This window comes from Salvia hispanica, chromosome 6 (genome assembly GCF_029641045.1).
Source record: "Salvia hispanica isolate PSC_SH4W2 chromosome 6, Shi_PSC_v1, whole genome shotgun sequence".
In the NCBI taxonomy this organism is placed as follows: Eukaryota; Viridiplantae; Streptophyta; class Magnoliopsida; order Lamiales; family Lamiaceae; genus Salvia; species Salvia hispanica.
The window spans coordinates 14,492,623-14,503,119 of record NC_142697.1 but is presented as its reverse complement, the minus strand read 5'-3'; the positions used below and the strand labels follow the sequence as shown (position 1 = coordinate 14,503,119).

The 10,497-nt window shown below is 38.2% G+C and overlaps 1 protein-coding gene across 1 annotated transcript; it reads right to left on the bottom strand.

The window, feature by feature from the left end:
- Window positions 1-7,227: 7,227 nt before the first annotated feature.
- On the bottom strand, window positions 7,228-9,417 carry LOC125208545 (cytochrome P450 78A9-like). Its single transcript, XM_048108179.2, has 2 exons — window positions 8,394-9,417; window positions 7,228-7,985 (listed from the first exon to the last, which is right to left on the bottom strand). Exons 1-2 carry the CDS (start codon window positions 9,348-9,350, stop codon window positions 7,356-7,358), a joined length of 1,587 nt encoding a protein of 528 aa, XP_047964136.2. The 5' UTR covers window positions 9,351-9,417; the 3' UTR covers window positions 7,228-7,355.
- Window positions 9,418-10,497: the final 1,080 nt, after the last annotated feature.

Genomic DNA, 10,497 nt, shown 5'->3' with positions numbered 1-10,497 from the left:
TCTTATACTATTTCTCAACTACCAAAAACAATACAAATTTGTTTGACTATTAGAATAATTGAAATAAAATAGGATAAGGTTTTTTTGGAATTTTCATGACGTAAAGATATCAATAATTTCAATCAACTTAGTATATTTCATTCTTTAGTTATAAGTGAAGCATAACTTAAAAATACAACTTCCATTCTGTTTTAATTGCATCTTCATGGAGAAAATAGAAGTAAAATATCAAGCTAGACTATCTCATTCTAGATATATTCAAGGGGAGACATATAAACATCATTATCTATATGCATTAATTGTATGTGATGTTAGTAATTAATATGATGAAGTAGCAATTTAAAAAATACAGTCCACAAGTTCTGCAAGTAGAGATTTGGGCTGGTCCCCGTTGTACTTGTACTACAAACTACAAAGTAATCCAACAATTACAATTAAAAAAATAAATATTTATATTTGGGGCCCAAACCAAGTTCTAATTGCGCCCCATATATGAGTTGAAGAGGCATTGTACTGTAATTATATCCTTTTAAAATTAGAGTATATCTCATAATATTCCCTCCGAAATTAATTGACAGATTCTGAGTGTATTCGAAACCTACAAATGACAAGTCATTTTCCCAACTGCAATTACAGCTTCAAGTTTTAGTAATTTGACTAACTGAAATGGTCTAAACTGAATTACCAACAAAGTAACAATAATGCCAGGGGGTAAATGCATATCATAGTTAAAAGAGGGAAATATAAATATAGTTCATATGCACTATGTTTGGTTCATAAGCATACCAACAAAGATACGAGTTTTACTTCTATTGCCCCTATGCTAATTTATTAACATTAGATTTAGAAGTACTTATACTTGTGGAAAAAATGATCTTTTTCAGATAGTTTTGTACTGTCCCTATACTAATTTATTGACAGTAGATTTAGAAGTGCTTATACTTGTGGAAAATATCTTTTCAGATCATTTTGTAAGTTTTTTAATTCTTTAGACAAAAATACGACCTCATCCAAAAAAAAAAAGTTTTGGATCTAAACTACACTGAGTTTAAATACAAAATTGGTAAACTCGGAGAGAAACAAAGAGAAAAAGTGGTTAAAGTGTTGTTAGTGGAAAATGAGACTCACCTTATTAGAAAAAAATTTAATATAAATAAAAAGAGAGATTAATTTTGGTGGATGGCATCAAATGGAAAAATATGATTTTGTTGATGGACAAAGATAGCATTATTTTTCAATTTTTATATCTCATCATTTACTATTATAACATCATCCTATTCTCTGTTATGATGTTATCTCATTTATACCACCACCTTTGACATTCTTTCTCAATCTCTCTTTTATCTCATTTGCTTGTTCTTTTTCTTTCTCAACTCTATGCCCAAAGCCATCTATATTGAGAGAGTGGAGAGAGGAGAAAGAATTAATTCGTGTAAAGATTTTTAAAAAATGAGAAAAAAAGGAAGATAAAAAGGCATTTTAGAGCAACAAATGGCAAAAGGAACTCCAACGGTATTATATCCTACATTTGGACTTCTCAAGTGACTTACTAAATTAAGGATTAAGAAGTGATATCATATTCTCATGTTACTAAATTAATATAATGATTGCAGAAGTGATAAGCTAAAATATAGGGACTATTTATTTTTATAATTCACTCTTTATAAAAATATATTTAATTCTACTTATGTATAAAAATATATTTAATTCTACTTGATGCATAATAATGTAAAGTAAAACACTGGTTTCGGTGATGTAGTAGTTTAGTAGGAGCATTCACAATGGTAAATAAGCTAGCCTATAGCTAGCCCGTTTCTTCTCCTGTCACATCATTCAGTACTAAAATTTTTCCTGCCACATCATCAGGACAAGCAACTGGACAAACAATAAGCTAGCCACAGGCTAGACACATCATCAGCACTATTAAAAAAACAACTAAATTTACGGAATTAAACACAAAATACGAAATAAAAATTTACAACAATATATGGGAAAAATTCGTTAATTTTATTTAAATAAAAAAAAGTACATTACCTAAAAATAAAAATAAAAATTACATAATAAAAAAAAATTCCGGGCTTCCACACACGAGCCACCACCCCACTCTACTCCTCGCCGCCGTCGCCGCCGTCCTCGCCGCCATCCCCGCTGCCACCGGCTGCACCCCCGGCATCTGAGCCCACACCTGATCCCCCCAACTGTGCCGCGAAGGTATCCAAATCAACCCGCATACTCTCGAGCATTGAGTGAAGAAACTTCTTCTCCTCGGGGTTAGTTGCCTCCTTCCACTCGTAGAAGATCTTGTGCATCTGTTTGCGCGTTTGTTGACGCGCGTAGAAGGCGAGCTCGGCTGCCGACTTGCCAACGGGGGGATGCCGACTGGACCTCCTGGGACCCGTGGGCGACTCCCCCCGTTGCGCCCTCCTCTGACTAATCGGGCGAGTGCGGCAAGCGAAGGATGGAGGAGACGGCTCCTCTGAAACATCCTCGGGGAGGTCGTGGGAACCGCCGCTGCTGCCGCTGTAATCACCGGTATAGTTCACCCGTTGCTTCTTCGGCCAGCCAACATCGACACCCGCCCGGAACTTCTCGGAATCCATCAGCACCAGATAGCAGTTCCAGTAGGTGAATTCCTTATACAGCCCACGCACAGGGAAGGCTTTCTCCACTATCCTCCTGCAGTCCTCGTCAGTCTGGCCACTGGTCTTCATGCGGAGGGCGTTGGTGTACAAGCCCGCAAATCGGGAGACCGCAGCCCTGATTCGCTCCCACCTCTTCCGCCACTCCTCCCCGGTGTGTGCCTTCCCATGCGGGCAATTCCTCCGGTAGGCTGCTGCAATCTTAGCCCACATGTTGACGATCCTCTGATTGTTCGAAACGAGGGGATCGCCACAAACAGACACCCAAGCCTTGGCCAGCGCGACGTTCTCATCTTCTGTCCACTTTCTCTGTGCACTGTCGTCATCAGCCGGCTGCGACGACTCGCCTACCACCTTTTTCCCCTTCTTCTTCTTCGGTGCGCCCTGACCCTGCCCCCGCCCTGACCTACTCCCTCTGTTTGAATGGGAGTGTCTCCGAATCGAACGCTCGATAACAAATCCTCTATGGAGAAAGTGTCATCTCCAGTGAATTGTGTCTCCACTGGGGTCGATCTGTAGGAAGACGCAGTCAAAAAATTAAGAGTGGGGCGATAGACATTGTCCCCCCCTCCGGCGTCTCGGGCTGCACCGGCTGCACCCCCGCCTGCCACCCCGGCATCATCTGCATACCGACTCTCCAACCGGGCATCATCTGCATACCGGGTTGCATGCCCGGTACCCCCTGCCCACCGCCCTGCGGCATCATCTGCTGCCAAGGGTACATGTTGCAGTACCTGCCGCCCATCTGCACCCATCCCGCCCCCGCGGGTATCGTGGGAGTTTGAGTCCCGCTCGTCGCTGGAGTAGACTCGTTGTTGTGATCCATTTCACGTTATTGCTCTTGTACATAAATTAAGAGAGAGAGAAAACTTGTTTTGGTGGGAATGAAAATGACGTGAAAATCGCGTTTATATAGTGTTTCGAAAATTTAATAAAAAAAAATTGCGCTGGCCGATCGCCAGCCTACAATGGCGGTGAGCGGATCGGCGAGCGCATCGACTAGCGCCCGAGAATCGGCGAGCGCTCGCCGATATTCTCGCCGATTCGGCGCTCGTCGATTGCAATAGTTCGGCGAGCGGACCGACTAGCGCCGGGTATCAGCTAGCCGGTCGCTCGTCTATTACTATGGATGCTCTAAGTGGTCAGGTTAAGAAGAAAATGTTAATTCGGTAAACATCACTAGTGTTTGATAGGAAAAGGCAAAAAAATTCTTATTTTATGGACTTATCCAATATTTCGTACATGAGTAAGCAAAAGGAAATTAACTTAATTTCACTATTTTATCATTTCTTAGTTTAAGTATCAAACGGTCTCTCTTTTTTTCTTTTTTTAATATATCCTACGCATCCTATGTTGGCTAATTTTGGTGGATGGCATAAATTTATTAAAATCTAAGTATATTTTTTTTAATTAAAAGTTAGTTCCGTTTAAGAATAAAGAAATCTTTCAAATAATAATATTTAAATATTATTTAATATTTGAAAATGATATGCCTACATACCATTTACTCCCTCCATCCTATAGATGGAATAAATTATGAAAGTTGTATATTTTTAACAAAACTCTAGTATTAAGATGGAATAAAATATATATGGTGTTAAGGTTAAATAGGTCATTTACTAAAACAAATTCAGAGAGAACCACGTTTTATTTATACATTAAATTTTAATACAAAATTTGATATTTGTTGTGGTTTAAGTGTACAATAAATTTAATGTAGGTTGTCTGAAATCTATTTTAATAATTTCTAACATGATTTAGTGAATCATATTTTCGGTACCTGAATTTTGCCATAATATTAAAAGATTGTTTTGGACCAAGAAAAGACTAAAATATTATTTAGAGGCTTGACGGTATTTTGAACAAAAAAATAGTTCGAATAGTGCAAAAGTCCTTCTAATGATCGAAGTCCAGAGACATGTGAAAATATTTTTTAAAGAATGGTAACCACGTTTGATTATGCCAAAGTTTAAATACCACATATTAATATTTTTGTGGTTGAGACAACATTTAATTTGTAGGTATACAAAACCTCAGTAGACCAAACAATTATATTTTGGAAAAATGAAAATTCTACTCATTAAGAAAAAACCAGGTGCCTAACATTAAATTAACATCAACCTAAATTACCTTTTGTTTTATTCTTACAAATGAGAAGTAGGAGTGTGTGAAATAAAATCCCAGGATCTGTTATCCAATTCAATCAAAGGCGACACGTTTACATGCACCTAATGGCTAATGAGCATGACAAGACACAACATAGATTTAGGTTCATGAAATTAATAATGCAAATTAAATTCGGGTAGATCTTCGTAATAATGTTATGGTTATAGTGAAAGAAAGTGCCTAAGTTCTTCTCCCTTCCCACAAAGTTAAATTCCACAAAAAAAAAAGTTAAGTTAATCTGATCTTGAATACGAAATATCAGAAAAGCACAATCACTAGGCTACAGTCACCTGTGTATAAATATAGTAGTAGCAATTATACTATATTAGACACTTGCAACAATTGAATCCTCCAATCAGATTAAATCCAAAAATTGAAGCTGATTAATGAAATCGTGCATATTGCGCACTTGATAAATTAATGATTTCATTAATCCCCTCGCGAAAAGTGACAAATCCATGAATGAGACACACAAATATATATGTTGGCAATCAATTAATAAATCCTTAAATTTCATTTCTTTCTTGCCTTATCCGAACATGAAATTGTTTTTTTGTTTGTTTGTTTAGGTTTGAATCTTGTGTTAGGGTCGCAATCTTTCAACTCAAACATCCGGAAATTAAGAGTAGTGTTTTTTTTTCTCTCTCTTGCAGGTACCACGTCTCTTTCCAATGTCACACACCGGTGAGTGTACATGGTGATCGATCCACTAATTTTAAAATTCTTGGCTTTCAAGTATTGGTTCAATTTTAATATCTGAATGTAAATAGAATTATTGTTCAAATTTTCAGTTCCAAAGTTCATGGAACACCTAGACCGTGACCAAGGCGGTGCAAATAGAAAATCATATCGGGGTTGCAAAAATATATACTCCCTCCGTCCCACTTTAGGAGTCCCGATTTACTATTTTTGAGTGTCCCACTTTAGGAGTCTCGGTTGGAATATTTTATAATTGGTAATAGGCCCCACATTCCCCCACTTTTTTCCACTCACATTTTATTATAAAACTAATATATAAAAGTAGGACTCACATTCCACTATCTTTTTTCACCAACTTTCCTTTGTACTCCCTCCGTCCACGAATAAGAGTCCTGTTTTTTCATTTTGGTCCATCCACGAATAAGAGTCTCGGTTCATAATTACCATAATTGGTATATGGCACGGGTTTTAATGTAGAATTGGAAAAGTAAGAAAGAAGAGAAAAAAGTAAGAGAGAAGGAGAAAAAGTAAGTGACAAGTAGTGTTAGAGAAATGATGTGTAGAGTTATTATTTGTTGATAACTTTCCTTAAATGAATGTGTTCTATTTTTTGTGAACGGTCAAAAATGATAAATGTCCCCTATTTTTTGTGGACGGAGGGCATTTGTGCCCTTGTTAGTAAAACTTGGCTCCGCCGATAATCGTGTATAAATAAATAATTAAAAAGCAGTGGATAAAAACTAACAACAAGAATTGAGAAAGGTGTGGTTAATTGTATTAGCAATAGTTTGTCAAAAGGGAGGAATCTTCGCCTGCCAACGAGTACCATAAATTGTTAAAATGTTATGGAAGGAAAATCACAAATAGACATGGACTTTATATATTTTTAATGTTAGACTTAAGTCGTTTTGAGTATGAATCGTATAATTCTGGACTTTAGTTTAATTTTTGTATATTATTGGACTTTAGTTTAATTTTTGTATATTATTTTAGTTATTTGATATACTTATTAATTTTTTTATATTAAAAATGGTGAAAAAAAGTTAAAGGTAGCCAAACTGACTGCTCAACTTAATGCAGCCAATGGGGTTTAAGCCCTAATTCAAATATCTTTAAAGAATTGTCAAAATATTGTGTCAATCATTGTATAATAAAATCGTCATCATGATGAAGTACTATAATTGTCTTTTTCTATGCTTTACACTAAAAATTTAGTGTTTTTATCAATATTGATTATGGTTTTGTACTTTTAGCTATCGAGGAGACGAGGACCCTGCTATTTACTACTGGCTCCTTCTCCCAAATTTTGACGCAGTTTACTATTTCGATCCGTTCCTGAAAATTTAACACACCTCACTTTTTACTATTTTTAGTAGAGGACTCCATATTCCACTAACTCATTCCTACTCACATTTTATTATAAAACTAATACTTTAAAAGTAGGACTCACATCTCACCAACTTTTTCAACTCACTTTCCTTTACATTTCTTAAAACTCGTGCCGGATCAAAGTGTATCAAAATTTGAGGGACGGAGATAGTAAATAATAATGATAATAAAAAATATCATATAGTACTAAAAAATTTCTTTTTTTTAATATCAAAACACCCTATGAGTATGTATATAAAAAATCTCATTAAACTGAAACTTGTGTCATTTCCCATTTTATACAAATGTAGAATTACATTGCGAATTTTGCTTGACTATAACTAAAACTATAATGTTAAAATTGCAATAGAGATTGACATTGACAAAGCACAACCAGTAACAATATACATAATATATATATTATGAAATTTCTTCAAATTTTATAAAAGCTAATAGATATATATTTTTTATATATTGAAGCTATCAGTTAAAAGTCGATAAACAACGCCTTGATTGGAGCTTGACCATGAGAGGATTAGCCATTTCACAAGACAACTTCAGGCGCTCCGACAAGTCAACGTCTTGATCAGAAGACTCAAACTGAAATTGTTGCAATAGGGTAGCCACCCAAAAGTTAACAGTGGTCATACCCAGAGTCTTGCCGGGACAAGACCTCCGACCCGACCCGAAGGGCGCTATTCGAAGGTCTGACCCGAAGACAGAGAAGTCAGTGCTTGAATTGGGACTAAGAAAGCGGTCCGGGTTGAATGTTAGAGGGTCCTCCCAAACTTGTGGGTCCGTCATGATGGCCCACATATTAACAATGGCTGTGGTCCCGGCAGGCACGTGATAGCCGTCAACGAGGGAATCCCTGATGGATAGACGGGACCAGGAGAGAAGGGGCCCCGGAGGGTGCAACCTCAAGACCTCCTTGACCACCGCCGTTAGGTATACTAGCTCGGTTAGATCCGATTCGTTAACCGCACGTGACCTCCCCACTACTTTGTCTAGCTCCTCATGGACCTTCGATTGGACATCAGGGTGCTTCACCAGTCTCGCCAATATCCACTCCATCAGAACTGCCACCGTGTCTGTTCCCCTAAATATCATTTCCTGTAATATCCAATTATCTTGTTTAGCATTACCACACAATATAATGCGCATGCTTTTCTTAATACTTTTCTATTAACATAGGAATATTCTCTTCTAGTGTTTTTTGTTTCTCTATAGCTAATGATAGCATATAAACAATTATGCACGCACGCATCAAAACTCAGTCCCATCTCTCATCCTAAAAAATATACTTTCACTCTTTCTTTTTTTTTCATTTTCATATACAGATATACTATATATTTTACTAGTATTTTAGAAGTATACAATTAGTATTGAAAATAGTGTTTCTACGGCTAATTTGACATAAGACATATTCTGGTCAGACAAAAAAGGACACGAGCAAAAAAATAATTAAGGTTTGAATTAGTGAAAGGGACTGATGCAATAAACATAAAATTAAAATATTACCCAGAGAACGGCGATCATGTCTGAATCCGACAGCCTATCAGGCCCCCTCAGCGACAGCAGCACATCCAGAAAATCAGCGCCGCCTCTGCCGCCGCCTTCCTCCTTCCTCTGGGCGATGATCCCGGAGACGAAGCGGTTGACCCGCGGCACGAGGCGGGAGCAAGTGAATCGAATTTTCTGTATATCGAAATCAGCTAAGAAGGAGAGGTGGTCGGACCAGTTGACGAGGCCCAGCAGATGGTAGCCCTGCTCCACCATATCATGGAGCTCCGCCGCCTCCGCACTCACACCCCTCACGTCGTATTCCCGCCCGAACACCGAGCACATCATGTTGTTCAGAGAGGCCCGCTTCAGCACGTCCCTCACGCGGCCGCCCTGGTCGGCGGAGAGCGCCGCCGCCACCTGGTTGGCTATGCGGAGGCGCTGCTCCTCCGACGCCAGGATTTGCTTGGGGCAGAAGAGGTGCGCCGCCGCCATCTTCCTGAGCGCCGTCCAGTAGACGCCGTAGGGGGCGAAGCCGATGGAGCGGTTGAACATGAGGTGGTAGGCCGACTCGTTGGCCGGCCGGTCCGAGAAGGTGCTGCTGTTCAGGATCTCCCGGGCCACTTCCGGGTTGCACGTCACCACGGTCCGTGTTTGGCCCAGGGAGAACGCCATGAGGCGCTTCGCGGCGCAGGATGAGGCCGCGGCCGCGATTTTGCGGTGGGCCAGGCCGGACATGAGGTCCATGCTGCCGATGATTGGGAGACCCCTCGGGCCTGGAATCATCGGCTCTGATTTTGATTTCGATTTACGCCATTTGTAGGTGCCCCAGGCAGGGCCGCCGGGGTGGGACCAAACCACGATTAAACATGAAAATAGAGCCACAAATGCTAAAGCAAAGGTGTTGAAGAGAGACAGAGATTCACATTTCGAAGCAAGAGCGAACATCCAAAGGCTCTCCACGTTCGTGCTCATCGTTTTTAGTGAAAACTATAAGAAGAAGAATAAGAAGAAGCTTTGTTGCTTTTGAGAGGTTGAAATGAGGATGGCATGCGCTCCTTTATATAGTGACGAAACCAGTAATTATCTTTTACTGTTGCCACTAATTAGGACTACCCAATTTTTTTTAATTTACTACTGATATGTTGCATATGGTGAGCGTGCGGTTCAGAAAATTTTCAAGTATAATCTTTATTGATCTTTTACCATGATCCTGCCGTGGTGTATTTAAATAATAGTACAAGTAGGAGAATATTATAAAGTACAAACAGTTGGATCACAAATATTACTATCATATACTAGTAAAGTAGAAGTATTTACTCAGCAATTTAAAAGTGATTATTAACTAATCAGATCTAACCTCTGAAACTCCATGCACCTTCTCATTGGATTTTGTCCCTGTTCAAACTTTGAAGTCGCCGACAAAATCTAAACAAACACCACTCAACAATCAGAAATTTCCCCTCTCTCATAAACAAACATTAATGAATCACAAATTCTCAGTGTTCATGCCACATCATTTACAAACCATTTTCGAAACTCTGCTAGCTATAATTCTCTTATTAAAATAATATATTAAACAACGATGATTTAACACAAGTCTGGAAATAAAATATCCTCCTAGTAGTACTATATATTTCATCCACCTTATTTTTCGCACACAAAATTTAAGAAAATGATAATACTATTAGTTAAGTGTACAAGAGTAAAAAAAATAAAAGCGATTGAGTAAAAGATAGTATTAACGTGGAATAATCCAAAATAAAATAGTACCCAAATAACTTGAAGAAATACCCAAATAAAAGAGAGGGTATGTGTGATATCTTTGTGAAGGGAAATTAACTTGAATTTACTAGCTACATGGATGCTAGCTAATAAAAATAACCAGTCCTAATTAAGTATTTACGTGGGCTCCATCCTAGAATAACTATTTTCTATTTTGCCAATCATTTAGTCTAATCAATGGACTATTATTCTAGTGATTTATTTATATATACATCTGACATGACACACAAGAAAAGGAAATTCAAAATAGGGACTTATGTAGTCACTTTACTAAGTCTTTGTAGTAAATTTATTTTAAAAATGGTTAGTTAGGATTAAATACAAAAGTTACTGGTAA